General features: G+C 39.4%; 2 protein-coding genes across 2 annotated transcripts; one reads left to right on the forward strand and one right to left on the reverse strand.

The window, feature by feature from the left end:
• Window positions 1-1730: 1730 nt before the first annotated feature.
• LOC101310766 (peroxidase 12-like) lies at window positions 1731-4440 on the reverse strand. Its single transcript, XM_004290441.1, has 3 exons — window positions 4126-4440; window positions 3345-3539; window positions 1731-2460 (listed from the first exon to the last, which is right to left on the reverse strand). The coding sequence occupies exons 1-3, from the start codon at window positions 4375-4377 to the stop codon at window positions 1840-1842; spliced, it is 1068 nt and encodes a 355-aa protein (XP_004290489.1). The 5' UTR covers window positions 4378-4440; the 3' UTR covers window positions 1731-1839.
• Window positions 4441-12116: 7676 nt separating this feature from the next.
• Window positions 12117-12992, forward strand: LOC101308348 (uncharacterized mitochondrial protein AtMg00810-like). Its single transcript, XM_004292463.1, has one exon. It carries the CDS (start codon window positions 12117-12119, stop codon window positions 12990-12992), a length of 876 nt encoding a protein of 291 aa, XP_004292511.1.
• The last annotated feature ends 5773 nt before the right edge of the window (window positions 12993-18765 follow it).

The following is an 18765-nucleotide window of genomic DNA, read 5'->3' on the forward strand; positions in this document are numbered from 1 at the left end:
ACAAAATTAAGGACCTTTGGGTATTTTTTTTTGTTTATATTTGAAATAGTAATACATCGTCAGCACGCAATCCCGTATGAAAGTCATGGAAATGCAATAATTAACCCCTCATGCCATCACTCAACATGTAATTATCCTACCACACAAGGTTACAATAATTAATTTCATTATCATTGCCTAATTGTAAGTAAAGGTCTGTTTGTGCTTCCATTTTGGCACTGTGTGGTATTAATTTGTTGTTAATTAGCCTTACAAAATAATTTGAAATAATTTGGTTGTTTTGCTCAAAGCATTAAACAGATTCTTTATAATTTTCTCTAAAATGGGAAACTTAAAGAAAGAGAAAACCAAATTCTCTATATTTGTAACAAACTATATAATTTTAGAAAATGATTCGGAAATGATCATAAATCTGTTGGAGTTGTAAAAAAAAATTTGCATTTTCATTTTGCTCAATAGGTACGGTCATATTCTTCTTTTTGTTCTCCCTTGGTCGCAATCATTCTTGGAATGGTTGAAGTCCTTGCTATATATTAAGCTTGTTGATAAAAGTATGCTTCAACATGCTATTATGGTTACTTGGTCTATCTGGAATGCCCGCAATCGTCTTATTTTTCAGAATGTTGTGGCCAATGCAAACCAATGTTACTATCATGCTACTACTTTTGGCAATAATTATACATCTGTTAATTATATCCCTTGCCGAACACTCCTTGTTACTCTTACTAGCCTCTTAACATGTGCTTCGCCGCCTTCGCACATGTCAATTTTCTTTTCTTAAAAATAAAAAAATCAAATTGAAATGTAGTGGGGCAACTTTGTAAATAAATATTTAGTTGGGCAAAAATGTAAAATGTAAAATACAATAGATAAATCATATTACGTTCTTAACTTTGTCCAATATTTTCAGGTTCTTCAATATTTTGCAATATTAGGGGCAAATTAGAAAGTTCAATTTTTTGGTGAAGCTTTGACACCAAAACTTGGGTTTCCTATTATAGGAGTTGAGATGCGTTCTAATATCAAATGACATCCTCCAGATCCTAAGTTTACAAAATTGAATTTTGATGCTTCTATAGTTCACCATCAAGCTTCTATTGGATTTTTTTTTGCGAGATCATTTTGGCAATCCTCTTGTGGTGGCTGTAAAAAAAACTTGGAGATATATACTAGTGTCCTGATAGCTGAAGCTACTGTTTTACGTGAAGGTCTTCATACAACCTTTCTGCAATGGATTCCAAATGTTATTGTTGAGGGAGACTCCAAAATCCTCATTGATTGTCTTGTTGGTAAAGCTTCCATCCCTTGGAGTATATAAAGTTTGTTGTTCAAGATATTGGTGGCCAGCTAGCATCTTTGTTCCAGTGTTGCATATTTCTATCGGGGCATCGGGAGGCGAATTTTGTAGCAGGTCGCTTGGCTTCTCTTGGTCAGTCCTCTTTTCCTTTAGTGTGGTTTCACTGCCTTCCCATGCCCGTGTCCCCTCCATTTGGATCAATTGGGAAGGGGAGTAATGAGAGGTTTTATTCTTTAGTTTCTATTTGTTTCTTTTGTAATCAAGAAAAATAATAAACTTTAACTTTTGCTTCTGTATAATTATAAATATATATATATATATATATATATATATATATATATATATATAGACACACACAGCAGATGAGAGAAACTAGCTAGAAACCAAACTATGTAATTAAGAATACATTCATTAGCGAACACACTGAACTATTAGAGACTTATTCACCCTTCATCAGAAGAAAGAAGAACAAACATGCATGAGAAGTAGCGGTACATGCATACATACACAAGTTGATTAACATGTTGAACAGAATTCACTCCTTAGAACTCAGACAAACTCTCTTCATCCTCTTCCACCACGGAGCTCAAGTAATTAGCGTTGTCTGAGTTCCTCATTGAGCAATTAGCGCGAATTTCACCTTTCGAACCAGTTAGCACGCTCAATTGCCCCATCTTGATCATGGAATGAACAAACTTCTCGAAGAACAATGTCTGGTTGACGGCGAAGCTAGTGACAATGTCGCGTGTTCTTTTATCTGTGTACAAATCTTGGTCCGATGTGAATAGACCTTGGCGGTTCATGAGATCAACGTAGTACTTGTTGTCGAATGTGTCAGGCGAGCGGATATCAAGCACGGTTGTGGCGTTTGTGTCGGCTGCTGGACACACTTGCTTAAGGTCATTGGCAAAAGTTTTGTCCATACTAGCATCTTGAGTCGGATATAACCTGCCAGTGAAGGAGGTGCAGTGGCCAAGGCCGATGGTGTGGCCACCAGATAGAGCAACGACATCAGTGGCGTCCAAGTTTTTCTTGGCAAGATCTGTGAGGAGTTTTGTGGTGTTGCTTGTTGGTGCGGGGAGGTTAGCAAGGGTTTCATTCCTTGTTGCAAAGTTTAGTCCATCCTTTCTTCCCAGTGGTACTTCATATTCAGGGCCACCTGACTGCAGAAGAAGAAATATTAATCAACAATTTGCTATGATCCAACTTATAAATGTTCTTCACATTATATATACTCTATAGGTTTTAATATTTGCACTTGTTCCTAATTAAAGTACATGTCGATCATTGTTAGTGGCTCATCTCACTACAAAAAATTTGGAAAAGCAGCAAAACTCTAACCACTAAAGCTTTTAAGATCTGTTATTTGTGAAGTGAAATATATTAATTAATTAATTAAAGAAAAACCACATGTTAATATGAACATCTTAATTAACTAAAGTATATCCTGGATTCCCTCTCCTTGTAAGCTTCCCTACTTTCACATCTGCGTAACATTTTAAATCTCAACTACTCATGGACTAGGGATTAAGAAATCAATTAGCTCATAATTAATTAAGATTCCTCAGATGATAAAGAAAACAACTTGTATAACAAGGCATAAGATAAGAAGAGGAATGAGCTAGTCTCATGACTCTCATGCTTTTGAAAAGCACTTTGTGTGTTAAAACTCAATCAATGCCCTCACAAGTACTTATCAACTAGCTAGGCTAGGCTAGCGTAGATTACTCTTCTTATTTATATATAAGCTGTTGGGTTAGTCAAGATTGTTTAGTATCCAAAATACATTTAGCACAAACAAATTCATTATCCACCGGCCCCAACAATGCCATCCATTGATTCATGTAGGATAAAATATCTTTGAAATATGGACAGCAGAGAAGCAAAAATATCTGCACTCACAGTAAATATTTCAAAAATTTGCCTATATTCACTTGGATATACATATACCTAGCTCAATAATTGTCTTTTAACTCATTTCTAAATTTGATAGAGGTAAAAAGTGATATGTAAAGCAATAGAAATGGCAGGAGGAGAAAAGAAATACCAGGAAAACAGCATCCCTAGCAGCAAGAGCAGTTAAATCAGCACAAGAAACGACCCTCCCACATTTGCTGTGAACAATCTCACGGAGGTCATTGATGATTTGGAAGGCCTTGGCTCTCAAACTCAGGTTTGGAGGTGCCTGCTGCTCACTTGGACCACTCGCTGATCCATCCAGTAAAACTGACCCATCACATCCCTGCAAATATCATCAATAATGCTTATTGAATTCATTTGACATGTACACATTATGTAGCAGCCTCAGCGCTAGCTCCCATCCAAAACTCTCACCAACTCTTTTTTAAAAGGCAGGACTATAATTAACTGAGTGACTGACATACCCATCTGATTATTATACTAACTGCATGTAATAGTAAATCAGTTGGTTTATGTATAAAGATTATTCAAGATGGATCTCAGCTGTGGTTCAAAATTTTGGTTGAGAGGTAGCTCAAGACCTATTATAGATACATGCTTTGGTCAATGACTCAATGTATAACAAGCACCAATGACTTTGATAATTACTACCCTATAGCTCCTATTGAACAAAGATTTAGATGGAGAACCATAACAAACTATACAGAAATGAGCACAAATCAGCACTACCAAAAGAAAGATGCATGGTCCATTTTAACCATATATGTAAACATAATGCTCAATGTTACGTTAATTACTGATCAGCCAAGTAATTAACCTTCGGGCTGGGATTAAATTAAGGGAAATAGCTAGCTCTCATACAAAGAAAATCAAAGATATATAAGCTGTGCTTTGTTGAAGTTAGTTACCTGAACAAAGCAGTCATGGAAATGGAGTCGAAGCAAGCCAGCAGCCTGGCCAATGTCTTCCTTGAAGACCTTCTTGAGCTGCTTCCTTACAATGGAGTCAAGCTTAGGGCAGCTAGAGTCATAGAAGGACCATGATAGCCCTTTAACTACAGGAACAGAGGGTTGTGCCTCTGAGACACCAAAGTAGGAAGAAACTAAAACAGAAGAAACGATCAGAAGCAGAGAGCAAAGAGAAGCAAAAGTACTAGCCATGGTGATCGAGAAAGTAGTGGTGTGTGTTTCAGAGAAACAGATGCCCTCTTTTTATAGGCAGATGTGTTCCATATTTCGAGCTTTTGAGCTTAGATTATACCAATTTTTTATACAAGAAAATTTAATAATGACTTCTGGGTGAATGACTTTTGAAAAAAGAAAACAAAACAAAAGAACCACGTTGCCTTTCATATTCATTGAAAGCTTTGCTCGGCTCTGTAGGCATGTTGAAAAGTCGAGCATTTGAAATCTTATCCAACAGAGGAGGTACAAGGTACAAAAAAAGAAGTGAAAATTTGAACTGTAATGGCCAGCATAATCAAACTTGCCACCCAAGAACGTAAGCTTGTAATTTCCCTTCAATAATATACAAGTCAGGGTGGAATTGTCAAAAGGCAGTAACTTTCATGGAAGTGAGCTATGTGGAATACGGGGATTGTTTACTTGAGTTTTGCTACCAAAATATGATCGGTAAGCTTGTTAATTGTTTGCGAATACGTACTCCATCACCTAACCCTTGAATGCGTGTGAAAGTTTATGAAGAAATGCATCATACACTTATTAGCTATAATATGTGTGTTTGAAAGATTCATGGTTGCTTCTACGGCATTTGAGAAGAGTTGAAATGATATAATCCGTAGAGTTTATTATAAGACGCAGAAAAAAAATCTGTATTAAGGTGTAGCTAGGGTGGCTAAAACTTGATACCAAGCTAAATGGATGTATCAATAAGGTGTAGGGTTACTATAAATTCAGTATGAAAATGTGTGCGAAATTCAGTATGAATAAGGTGTAGGGTTACTAGCTATTAATACTTGGGAACGAAATTAATCTCTTTTGCGATTTTTCTAATGCGAGTTAAAAAGGCTCATACGATAGCTTGTGTCTATACACAATCTCCCCTAATTCCTTACCAACCAAGCTTTGACTTGCTACAAATAGTTAATTAATCGAACATTTAACATTTGACGTGTACATTGTAGCTAGATAGTTAGAACAGAACCCCTTTCCATGTTCAATTGTGTTAAGGTAGCTAGATGGTTAGAACAGATGTGCCTTTCCATGTTCAATTGTGTTATAAGTGTTTATACCGATTTGTGATATATTTTTTTTGATCAAATAGTTTATTTCAATAGAAGAAGTACAATAAAGAGTATTAGTGGCCTCATTAAACCTAACAAACATTAGAAAGAGTACCACACTCCACTTGAGAACAACTCAAAATAACTACTCAATGTAGAAACTAGTCTCACTACACTGACTCATTAGCAATAGTAGGAGCTAACCAGTCTGGAACAAGCTGCCACCAGTATGTTGGATGAGGGAGGAATAAAGCCGCTCTGGCGACCATATGAGCTGCCTTATTTCCATCTCTAGGAATGAAACCCCAACTACGATACTGAAAAGAATTTATAAGAACCTTTGCTTCGTCCAAAAGGGCACCTTCATTACTAAAGTCATCTACTGAGTTATCCAAAGCTGCAAATACACTCATGGCATCTCCCTCAATCTCTATGTGAGTAAACCCAGCGCTTCGACAAAAATACAAACCATGAACCAACGCCATCACTTCTACTGCGTGAGGACTTAGATACCCCGTCCCTGGAGCAGCCAAAACTCCTAAGCAGTGACCTTGGTCATTCCTACACACTGCACCAGTACCAAAGACCCCTTCATGAGTATCAATAGCCCCGTCAATGTTAAGCTTTATAAACCCTGATCTGGGTTTGCTCCATCTTATAGTCTCTCTAACTCCATTATTACTATGATTTGCAGAGCTTGGATTTGTGTTTCTCTCGTCAACTCCTTCTAACCTCTCCCACCAGGACACCACATTTCGAACCAAGACATCAACCGAGACTACTTCCTTGCCATGAACACAGTTGTTTCTATCATGCCAAAGATGCCAAGCCACAACACAAAACCATTCAAGCTCCTTACCTACTGCCACCATTGCAACATGAAGAAATAGACCGAAGACATCTTTCTCTTTCCACACTTTGCATACCCCCCTGAGAAAAGTTTATTGCCAGACATTGCGAGCACGTTTAGATTCCCACAACACAATGGCCGATTCCTGCGTACAACCACAATGCAAACACCTTCTACAATCCCCTATTTTCCTCCTCCACAGCTCCAAACCACAAGGAATAAAATTATTGCACGCTCTCCACATAAACACTTTTATTTTAATTGGCACCTGGAGTCCCCACAGTTTCTTCCATCCCTTCTGAACCACATTATCAGAACCCATCCTACTTCCTGCCTCCATCCCTCCCTCTAACCTCATTCTTTCTTGATCAGCAACCCAATAGCCCGACTTCACAGAGTACCGCCCATTCTTATTGTAATGCCAAATACATTTGTCATTGCAGTCCCACTTAGGGAGTGGGATCGAAAGGATTAATTGAGCTTCAAAGTCCAAAAATCTTGACTTCACCAAATTTACCTTCCACCCAACTCCCGGCTCATTGAAATCAGCCACTTTCGCCTGCCATAAGTCTGCTCCTGGCGTCACAATTTTAAGGAGTGGTTGAGGAACCCATTTATCCCGTTTAACATTAACGAGCTGCCCATTACCAATCCTCCATCTCATCCCCAACTCTAAAACTTCTTTTCCCCACACCAAGCTTTTCCAAATCAAGGAGGCACCCCTCCCCTCCCTAGCTTCCATCCATTATGAATTGGGAAAATACTTTGCTCGCAGAACTCTTCCAACTAAAGAATGACAATTATTCATAATACGCCAGAACGAATTAGCAAGCAACGCCTTATTAAAAATTTCCAAATCTCTGAAATCGAGACCACCATCCCACTTACTACGACACAACTTACCCCATTTACACCAATGAATCCCTTTCTTCCCCCCCCCCCCCCCCCCCACCCCCAAAACTTCGTAATCTTGGACTGAAACATCTTCAACACACCTTTGGGAAGTTTAAAAACACTCATCGAATAATTGGGAATAGCTTGAGCCACAGATTTTATCAAAATCATCTTTCCCGCTTTAGAAAGTAATTTACTATTCCAGTTATTCAGCTGAGCATCTAGCCTCCCCTGTACGTAGAGCCTTAAACATTTCTTTTTTATTTCTCCCTGCTACTGTAGGTAATCCGAGATATCTTTCATGAAAGGGAACCACTTGCACTCCCAACAGTTGCACTAACTCAGCCTTTAAGTCGACATGTACCCCTGGACCGAAAGCTATTGCCGATTTCTCAAAGTTAATCTTTTGACCTGCTGCTGCTTCATATAGGAGGAGAATCTGCTTCAGATTAATGATTTCCTGCCTGTCTGCTTTCGCGAAGACTAGACTGTCGTCTGCAAAAAGGAGGTGCGAAACTGATGGTGCTCCACTACTAGTCTGTACTCCATGGATAGATCCCATCATATCTGCATGGGAAAATAAGGACGACAATCCCTCAGAGCACAATAAGAAGAGGTACGGGGATAAAGGATCCCTTGACGTAGGCCTCGACTCGGTTTAATCAAACCAGTAGGTTGTCCCTCCCATAACACTGAGAAGGTCGTTGAGCACACACACTGCATTATCAATTTTACCCAACTCTCTGCAAAACCCAATTTAAGCATAATTTTCTGAAGAAAACCCCACTCAACCCTATCATAAGCTTTGCTGATATCGAGTTTGAGAACAACATTAGAGTCACCGATACCTGCCGCTTTCCGGATTAAATGAACTACCTCAAAGGCAGTAATTACATTGTCATGAATGTGTCTGCCCGGAACAAATGCACTTTGAGTCGGAGAAATGACTCTATCCATCACTTCTTTCAATCTATTAACCACTGCTTTTGAGATAAGCTTATAGACCACTGAACAGAGGGTAATTGGCTTGAAATCAGATCGAAGTTCTCTGAGGATCCGGAATCTTCGGAATAAGAGAGATGAGCGTGCGATTTGCCTTTCCCAACTCTTTGCCTTCATTCAGAACTCCAAGACAAAAGTTGCACACTTCCTCTTGGAAGCTTCTGACTAGTGTGTAGGGGTTAATGTTACCTACACTCCATCATGTCCATCACTCCATGATAGACTACCATCCTCTCCATGTTTTAAGGGTGTCCTTGACTTTAAGGGATCACCATACTCTACAATATTATTGACTTCTAGGATTTTAGCCTTACTAGTATATAGGGAAGTCGTTGGCATGCTGGTCTCTAGCTTGTGTTCATACCGGTCTATATATATGTATTGTATCATGTACGTTCTTCACATCAATACAATTCTCATGTTCAAAACTTCAACATGGTATCAGAGCAGTGATCCTCATAGGACCTACATCTGTATTGTGTTTTCATCCATTTCTTCATAATCCTTCTCTGCTGATATCTTTTCCACCAAGATGGAAGGGAAATGTGTTGTAACAAAGAAGGATTCATTGGTTGAGACTACTCAACCTATTGTTGCACAAAATGAAATATTAGAGGGCAATCCAAATCAGAGCTTGTGTTCTGTGCCTCTTAATGAGTTAAATTACTTACCTTGGTCAAGAGCTGTCACACTAGCTCTTGGTGGAAAAAGAAAGCTCAACTTCATCAAGGATGAGGAGATCCCAGATGTTTCATCATCTGAATATGAGGGTTGGTTGTACAAAGATCAACTTGTCATGTCATGGCTTCTTAATTCCATGGAGCCAAAGATTTCAGAAATCTTCAGCTACTCTGAGTCCTCTTATCATCTTTGGAATGCTGTCAAAGACATGTATGGCAACTTAAACAATGCAGCCAAAGTTTTTCAACTAAAGAAGGACATCTCAGGGCTCCAACAAGGTAACATTTGTTCAACATCTTGGCAATCTAAAAGCTAAGTGGAATGAACTAGACATGTATAGACCTCATACCACTGATGCATCCATTCTTCGGAAGAGAGCTGATGAAGATAAAGTGTTCCAAATGCTTGCAAGTTTGGGGTCAGAATATGAAGACCTAAAGAGTCACCTTTTAATGAGTCCTGAGCTACCCTCCTTTACAACGGTGTGTAATACCATCCAAAGAGAAGAAGTACGTAGAAAGGTGATGAATGTCGACATCAACACTGGAGGATAAGATGCTAGAGCTTTTGCTGCAAATAAAAGTTTTGCAAGCAATCGACCATACAAAGGCAGAAGGACAGAATTGAAGTGTACACACTGTGAAAGCATTAGTCGAAGTGGAATAGGTCACACAAGAGAAAGATGTTGGATCCTCCATCCAGAGTTTAAGCCAAGGTTCAACGAAGAGCAGCGAGGACAAAGAAGCTCTATGCAACGAGGTCCATTTGTTTCTAATCCCAATGCAAATATGAGCAGTACTTCTGAAGACATGATGAACTTCACATCAAACCCAATAACTCTCATAAATGAGTTCGCAAGTTATCTTCAGAAGAAACAAGGTGGTAGGGAGAGCAATGAGACTGGAAATACAAATGCTATGCTTAGAAAATTTGCTGGTTTCTTGGCAAAATCAGATTTGGCTTCTGCAGAGGACATACCAGGTATCATTTGCGCATTTTCCACAGCTCTAGATATCAGTAAACTCATGATTTTTGGATAGTTGACTCAGGTGCTTCAGAACATATAACAAACAATGCCTCCATTTTCTATGACTTTGAAACTCTGTCAAAACCTTCCCATGTGTCTGTGGCAAATGGCAACAGTGTTCCGATTGTAGGAAAAGGAAAACTAAAACTATTTTCAAAATGTATCGAGTCAAGTGCTTTATTTGTTCCCTCATTCCCATTTCAACTCCTATCTGTGGGAAAGTTGACACAATTGTTGGATTGCCAAGCTATTTTTTCCTCTTACAATGTTGTGTTTCAGGATCGAGTTTCCAAGAAGAAGATTGGTGAAGGATTCTTCCTAAATGGCCTCTACTACATCTCCACTTCCTCAAGTTTTTCAAAGTGTTTTTTAACAGACTCCAAATCTGCAACACAACAACAATTGTGGCATAAACGCCTTGCTCATCCCTCATTTCATGTTTTGTCATTGCTTTTTCCCAATTTTTGTAAAGTCTCTCATGAGTGTGAGACATGTCATATGTCGAAATTTACTAGATTACCTTTTCAAACCTCACACTCGAGAGCAACTCAGCCTTTTGAAATTGTTCACTCTAATGTATAGGGACCAGCCTCATTGGAATCCTTCGATGATTATCGATTTTATGTTACCTTTATTGATGATTTCACTCAAACTACCTTTGTTTATCTCTTAAAGTTCAAAAGTGAAGTTTTCAAATGTTTCCAAGACGTCCATAATCTCATCATAAACAATTTCTCATCTAAAATTTGCACCTTGAGGTCGGATAATGGCACTGAATATACTTCCAAAATCATGACTGATTATCTTAGTGCGCAAGGAATCATTCACCAGACTAGTTGTGTGGGAACTCCACAACAGAATGGTATTGCAGAATGGAAGAATATAGACTTACTTGAAAAAGCTAGAGCTTTGATGATCCAAACAAATGTCCCAAAATGTTTCTGGTCTCAAGGAATCCAAACAGTAGCCTATATCATTAATAGATTACCTAGCAGTGTGTTGAACTTCAAATCACCTTTCGAAATTCTGAAAGGCAGGAAAATTGATATTTCTCATCTTCGTATTTTTGGATGCACTTGTTTTGTACATGTTCAGGCTAACCATAGGGACAAATTCGATCCAAGAGCAGTCATGTGTGTGTTCTTGGGGTACTCATCCACTCAAAAAGGATACAAATGTTACAATCCTAAAACCAGGAAGCTCTTTGTGTCCAGAGATGTTCGGTTTGATGTGTCCACTTCCTTCTTTCAGTCTTCTGTTGATACAATTCAGGGGGAGCATCTTCGAGAGATGTTTCCAACACCAATTGTTGCTGAAGATGCAGCAGACATCCCTCTTGCACAACAAGCTCCAATTCAACCAAATGTAAATGAAGAAATAGTTCATGAAGTGGAGAAAGAACCACATGAGGAAGTACCACATCCTCCATCTCCTCGAAGAAACCCTCCAAGGGTTAGACAACCACCACCAAGGCTCCAAGAGTATGTAACTTACTCTTCACGTTACCCTCTTGAGCTAGGACTTCATGGTGCCACCTCTACACATTGTGCTTTTTTAAGCAAAATTCTTATTGAGACTGAACCAAGGAGCTTTGATGAAGCCAATCAATCTCCCATATGGAGACAAGCTATGCATGACAAACTCCAAGCTCTTGATGATAACAAAACTTGGAGCATTGTCCCTCTTCCAAAAGGTCAAAAGCTAGTTGGAGCAAGATGGATCTACAAACTCAAGTATAACTTAGATGGTTCCCTTGAGCGTCATAAAGCAAGGTTAGTTGCTCGTGGCTTCACTCAAACATTTGGTGTTGATTATAAGGAGACCTTTGCTCCAGTTGCCAAAATGAATACAGTTCGAGTCTTATTGTCCATTGCTGTAAATGCTGGCTGGTCTCTTTATCAAATCGATGTCAAGAATGCTTTCTTGCATGGAGATCTAGAAGAAGATGTGTATATGAGATTGCCTCCTGGTCATCCTCGTGAAAAAGAAGTTGGCACGGTGTGTAAACTTCACAAGTTCACAAGGCACTATATGGATTGAAACAATCTCCTCGTGCATGGTACTCAAAATTGAGTTATGTGCTTCTTACATCAGGATTCCAAAGAAGTAATGCAGATTCCTCCTTATTTGTGCGCAACAACAAAGCTGGAAAGCTATAGTTGTTCTTGTGTATGTAGATGATCTCATCATCACTAGGGAGAATATGGATGAAATCACAGCTCTCAAAATTGCGTTACATAACACTTTTGCCATTAAAGATCTTGGTCCATTGAAGTATTTTCTGGGAATTGAAATAGATCAATCACCACACAGTCTCTTTCTAAATCAACGAAAATATGTTGTTGATCTCCTAGATGAAGCAGGAATGAAGGACATCAAGCCTGCTCGTACTCCTCTCGATAGCAAACTCAAACTAGACATTACAGGAGAAAATCTAACTGATGTTTGCAGCTACCAGCGTCTAGTAGGCAAGCTGATCTATCTGACAATCACAAGACCAGATCTCACCTATGCAGTAAGCTTGGTCAGTCAATTTTTGCATTCTCCCACAACTCATCATCTCTCGATTGTAAAAAGAATTCTGCGTTATCTGAAGGGCACAGTTAGTAGAGGAATAGTGATGAGAAACAATTCTCATTTCAAAATGGCAGGATACTCCGACTCAGATTGGGCAGGAAATGCAATTGATAGAAAATCCACAGCTGGATATTGCACATTTATTGGAGGTAACCTTGTCACTTGGAAAAGTAAAAAACAAACGGTGGTTGCAAGATCAAGCGCTGAAGCTGAGTATCGTGCAATGGCATCCACAACTTGTGAGCTCATTTGGCTAAAAAGCTTGTTGGCAGACTTAGGCTTTCAAACCACTGCACATATTCCTTTGCATTGTGACAACCAAGCTGCTATGCATATTGCAGCCAATCCGGTTTTTCATGAACGTACCAAACATATTGAGGTTGATTGTCACTTTGTTCGAAATCAAGTCCAAGCTAAGCTCATTGAAACAGTCTACACCAGATCATGTGATCAACTTGCAGATGTTTTCACTAAGGTTCTTGCTTCTGCACAGTTTGAATGACTACTTTCCAAGCTTGGATCAAGGAACTCCCTCGATCCAGCTTGAGGGGGAGTATTGGAAGCTTCTGACTAGTGTGTAGGGGTTAATGTTACCTACACTCCATCATGTCCATCACTCCATGATAGACTACCATCCTCTCTATGTTTTAAGGGTGTCCTTGACTTTAAGAGATCACCATACTCTACAGTATTATTGACTTCTAGGATTTTAGCCTTACTAGTATATAGGGAAGTTGTTGGCATGCTGGTCTCTAGCTTGTGTTCATACCGGTCTATATATATGTGTTGTATCATATACGTTCTTCACATCAATACAATTCTCATATTCAAAACTTCAACACTCCCCCACAACATCCCAATACTCTTTAAAAAAAGCAGCTGACAAACCATCAAAACCTGGAGATTTCGAAGGCGCCATTTGCTTGAGAGCCAATTCGATATCTTGTTGTCTGAACGGGACCTGTAACTTCCTATTCATCTCCTTCGACACCCTTCTGCCTACTTTCTCCAAAATAAGATCTTGGTGATTACAACCTCCAGATGAGAAAAGATTGGAGAAGTAATCCACAAATAGATTATGAATGTGCCCCCCATTCTGAACCCATTTATCCTCCGCATCAAAAAGCTTTGCAACCCAATTTCGACTTCCTCTGGCTTTAGCAAAGTTGTGAAAAAACTTCGTATTGTTATCGCCTTCCTTCAGCCACATAACTCGAGACCTCTGTCTCCATAATTCCTCCTCATGTCGTTCAAGCTTCTCTAGTTCTGCACTTACTTTCTTTCTTTTTTGTTGAACTTCCGAAATGGTGCTATCAAAAGGCAATCTCTTCAGCTCCTCTCTTAACTTGAAAATCCGTCTCGGAATATTTCCCACTTCATCCTTACTCCATTTAGATAACCGGGTCATACACTGCATCAATTTGGCACTCACATCCGTCAAAGTTTCAGAGTCTCCTGTCCACATCTCTTCAATAATTCTCCTACAATCTTCCTCTTTCGCCCAAAAATTCTCAAACATCATTCTTGCCTTCTTTCGCCTTTTCACCAATTCTTCTCCTTCTGTAGTAATGAAAATAGGAATATGATCAGAAGGGCCATAATCCAAATTGAATACCTGAAGGCGATTGAAGTACCCAAAAGCCGCATCAATTACAAAAGGCCCGATCGAGCCTCTCCAATATCGAACCATTACTCCATGTATAAATCGGACCTTCAAACTCAATTTCCACCAACTTGCTCTGAAAAAAAGCCTCTCCAAACCGATCTATTTGAGCACGAGATCTCTCTCCTCCCCCAAATTTTTCTCCCGTATTCAAGATCTCATTAAAATCTCCAGCAACTATGAGTGGACATCATACGACACTACCAATCGAGAGAGGAGCTCCCAGGAAAATTTTCTCAGTTGAGAGTTCGGGTTCCCACAGAAACCTATGAATCGAACCCTTTTCCCATTCTGAGATAGGGTCGCATCAATATGCCCTTAAGAGTGTCCCAAAATATCTAATTGGATATTACTTTTGCAAGCCAGAGCTAGCCCACCACTCCACTTCATTTGACACTCAGCTACATAACATCTAGGAAAACCCAACGCATTACAAGTCCGAACCATATCCATTTTTTTCTTTTTCGTCTCCATGAGAAACATCACATCGGGGTTATAGGTTCTAAGCAATCTGCTTAGAGCAGGGAACTTGTGCGGGTCCCCCAATCCCCACACGTTCCAACTCAAAATAATCATTGCTCGTGATGGGCCCAATCACCGGAGCCCATCACGGATTTTCTCGAAACAACACTTTGGAAACCAGATACTTTGCTACAATTCTCAGAGTTGGGTGGACGTTTAGTTCTTCCCACAACAAAACCCTTCTTTTTCTTAGTTGAAGGAACCTTCTCAACTGATTTAAACACCCCTCCATTCTTCGGCCCAGTCCCAGGCCTAGTTGAGCCCTTCCTAGGTCGACCCACATTTTTTACTTTACCCCCTGGATCAGAAAGAGTTGGGCCAAATAAGTCCTCTCTCTCCGGCCCAAAAATTGGCACATCAAAGAGATCCTCACTTACCCCAATTTGCTTTCCTTTCAGATTTGAGGAAATCCCACCCTCCCCTAATTTAGCATTTATCATTACAGAATTACCTTCCCGCTCAAATCCAGACTTGAATCCAGACAAAACCTTCCCGATCTCAAATCCACCTTGATTAAGATTTGATTCCATCCTGGTTTCCATATGCTGCCCCAAATTAACTCCTTCCATTAAAGGCTCCCCCTCTTGATCCGGAATTTCCATTTCAGGAACACTATCTCCGGTTGGCCCTTTGACTTTCTCCGATGTCCGAAGCCTTTTCCGGTACCGATCTTCCTCTATCGATCTCCAATCTTCTTCCTCCCCTCTTTCTCTTCTCGATCTAACCACCCCAAATGAATCAGGTTCCAGAGCTACAAATTTCCATCCTGCCTTCTCAGAATTACCTCTTAAACCAAACGACTTTCCCCTGCACTCACCATCTGCACAAATGTTCACCACATCTCTCATTACCGTACGCCATCTACCATACTCGAAATCCATATTAGAATTGGGTGACTTCTTCTGACAGCACGAGGTGACATGGGTGAGTAATCCGCACCGAAAACAAAAATGAGGCAATCTTTCATACTCGATAACTGTCTTCTTCACCTCTCCATAGCCAATTCTAACCTTAATCCAGCGAGGAAGAGGAGCTTCAAGATTTAACCTGACTCTGATCGAAAGATAGTTACCCATAATTTCTCCAAAACTATTCACTTCTGTCCTGATATGCTTTCCAATGCAATCGCCTATCTGCTTGCCCATCTTTTTGTTGACATACAGGGGCGGAAGATCCCGAATGTGAACCCAAACTTCGAAACCATCAATAACAACCTCCTTAGGGTCTGATCTCCCATCCGTCTTTTCTAGAGTGATAAGAGCGTTGTCGAAGTTCCATGGAGTACCATCCATAACCTTGTCTCTATCTGCCTCCGAAACAAACCCCACTAAAATTCTGTCAGATCCCTCCACTTTACATACTCCCAACTTCTCTTTTGTATGCAACAAGTCCCTCAATTTCTTGAACAGGGCCTGGTAGTTCACCAGTTTAGAAGTTAAGACGTACTTTACCAACCAGATAAAACCTCGCACTACTTTTGTCTGGAGGATTTTCAATCCCCTCTATCACGACCATCTCGGCCTCTGCACCCATCGCCTTCCGAAACCAAAAACCTGCCCAATCTTCGAGTCTACACAAACTCTCACCGCCCAATAACCACGTTTCCTTCACCAACCACAAACCTTTGAACTAGAGCTGCCGGAAACTGCAGTATATACTTGTTGGAGATATCATAAACCCAACTCTTCTTGGAACCCTAACTCCTCACACCTCGATAGAGAGAGAGCAAGAGAAGGGACTACGATCACTACCAATTTGATCTCGCAAATACAATTAAATTCAAACGATTACCGATTTGTGATATTGTTTGAATCAAACACCAAAAAGAAAGAAAAAAATAAATAAATAAAACCAAACGGTCAACTCTAAAAATGCTAATTTGTGTATTGCACTATTGCTAACACTACTACAAAAACATTATCAGACAACACTCATCAGACAATCTTTTAGGGTTCCCTACTTGTCTGATGAAGTGAACTGTTATATACAACGCAAAGTTACAAAGTTTTGTTGTCTGATGAGACGAAATTGTTAGGTTATATTTCAAGAGTTCAAAACACAACAATGATGCTAATTTTCTGTTGTATGATTTATGAAAATTTTGGCGGAAGGATTTCCCCCATCACCAAATTGAAAATCGTGCAAGATGCAAAATGTTTGGACAATAGACTTTTATTTCTTTGTTGTATGATGTTGTTACAATTTATACTAGGCAATCCCTAGTGCAAGTTTACAAAATATATACAACAGTTTAAAACATTCTGTTGTGTGACTGGAAAATCTAGTGGCATGCCAAAGTCGTTTTGGCTCCCAAGTTTGTTGAAACCTAATATTTCGGCCATCATACCATGTTTATAGTTGTTACGTTGTGTGATTGTCTGTCGAAATGAATGCCAACTATCGACGTGTGTCCGAAACATCAATGTGCCAACCCTTTCCCTCCTATATTTCAGCCCAAAGTTAAATTCTCCCCCCAACACTTAAAAAAAAATTAACTACGACTCAACCGAAACCTATAGCTCAATCAAAATATCCCTCTCTCGACATCACACTCTCTCAACCATTCAAGCCACATATAACATTCTTGTTCATTCCCTCGCGCCTCTGAGCTCTCTCTATATCCCAAAAACAACTAGCTCTCTCTCTAAACACCCAGTCTCTCTCTCCCAGCAAACTCTCGAGCCCTCAGCTATCTCTCCCTAACACCCGCATGAGCCCTCACTTCTCTCTCACTCAGCCCTCGACCATAACATTCTCAGCCATCTCCCCCAATTTCAAAAACCCAATTTTGATTTCAGATCGATTCTTTCCGAGACATGATGATGTCGCTGATGTCGTCGCGACAATCTTGATCTGGAATCGTATGTGTTTTTCATCATCAACGTCAGAGAATCTAGTAATCTTCCCGTCATGGTCTCCTCTTTGCCCTAACATTTTGATTTTCTGAATTTTGGGATTTTGATTTCTGATGCGATTACTTCCTTTGTTGCAGATGAAAATCAAAACTATGGTCGAAGACAGAGGAATAGGAAGTTGTAGTGCAAACCAGAGCCCCAAATTGAAAAGTTGAAAACAAAGAAGGTTAGGCTGATACCATGTTATCCATATTCATGTTATTCCATTTTTTGTACACAGTATCTTCCTCATGTTGTCCCTCTGGCATTTTCCTCCTGTAATCTGGATGATGGCTCTGCAGTGGACATTGATGAGTCTAATGACGAAAATATTAATGGATTTGGTGGAGTTTCATCCGACGATGAAGCTCATGATGAACCAAGAGTACGAAACATCAGTGTAAGAACATGAGTTTTGGATGAAAAGGCAGCTGCAACTCAAGCTCTTGGCTTATTTGCGCTGCATACAAAGGCTTCATATGGACCGTATCCTGTAAAACATTATTTCATTTTATTATTTCTTAGTGTATTTTATTTTAAAATTTTAATTTCACATCAAATACTATGTCGGTTTCTTTGACTTCTTTTAAGCTATTTGGAGGAGTCATTAAAGATTCTAATAAGACACTCAGGATATTTTCATGAAGATGTTCGGCTTCAGGCAATCACTGCTTTGAAACGTGAGTAGCAATCTTTTTTTTGTATCTGCACATGCTAGGAAAGTAGCAATTATAAAATGGTTAAGGCACAGTTTTTTGTTTCCACTGCATGTAGGTTAGCTTTTTCGACTCTGTTGAAGTATTTCATGCATAGTAAAATCCAGCAATGAGTATCTAATATTCTTCAATGGTTCATGCATGGATACATTCTTCAGCATGTGAAAAAAAATATTTTAGACTTTAGAGTGTTCTATATCTGCAGAAATAATATTATTCTTTCATTAAGGGACAGAACCTCGAGTGTTGGCATTTGTTCATGATACCTTGAAAGATATCATCTTAACCAGAAGATTTACAAATTTGTACACTTGTGGGTGTATTATTTTTATAATATGTTAATTACATAAGTGTTTGCATTTGAGGTCATGCTAAGAAGAAATGCAATGCGTTCCGAATTTGCTTTTCTGCTCCAACCTTTCTTATCTGATTACTTCATATTATTAAGCTTTGGAGCACCTCTATCATTTGACAGAAGAA

The sequence above is a fragment of the Fragaria vesca genome, linkage group LG2 (assembly GCF_000184155.1).
Source record: "Fragaria vesca subsp. vesca linkage group LG2, FraVesHawaii_1.0, whole genome shotgun sequence".
Classification (NCBI taxonomy): domain Eukaryota; kingdom Viridiplantae; phylum Streptophyta; class Magnoliopsida; order Rosales; family Rosaceae; genus Fragaria; species Fragaria vesca.

What these genes read in the sequence shown, in the direction of transcription:
- LOC101308348 (XM_004292463.1), top strand. Translation starts at nt 12,117, where the DNA reads ATGGATGAAATCACAGCTCTCAAAATTGCGTTACATAACACTTTTGCC.
- LOC101310766 (XM_004290441.1), bottom strand. Translation starts at nt 4,377, where the DNA reads ATGGCTAGTACTTTTGCTTCTCTTTGCTCTCTGCTTCTGATCGTTTCT. An exon ending in TCCATGACTGCTTTGTTCAG is followed by an intron (nt 3,540 to 4,125) that starts GTAACTAACTTC and finishes TGATATTTGCAG; the next exon opens with GGATGTGATGGGTCAGTTTT. An exon ending in CTAGGGATGCTGTTTTCCTG is followed by an intron (nt 2,461 to 3,344) that starts GTATTTCTTTTC and finishes CTTCTTCTGCAG; the next exon opens with TCAGGTGGCCCTGAATATGA.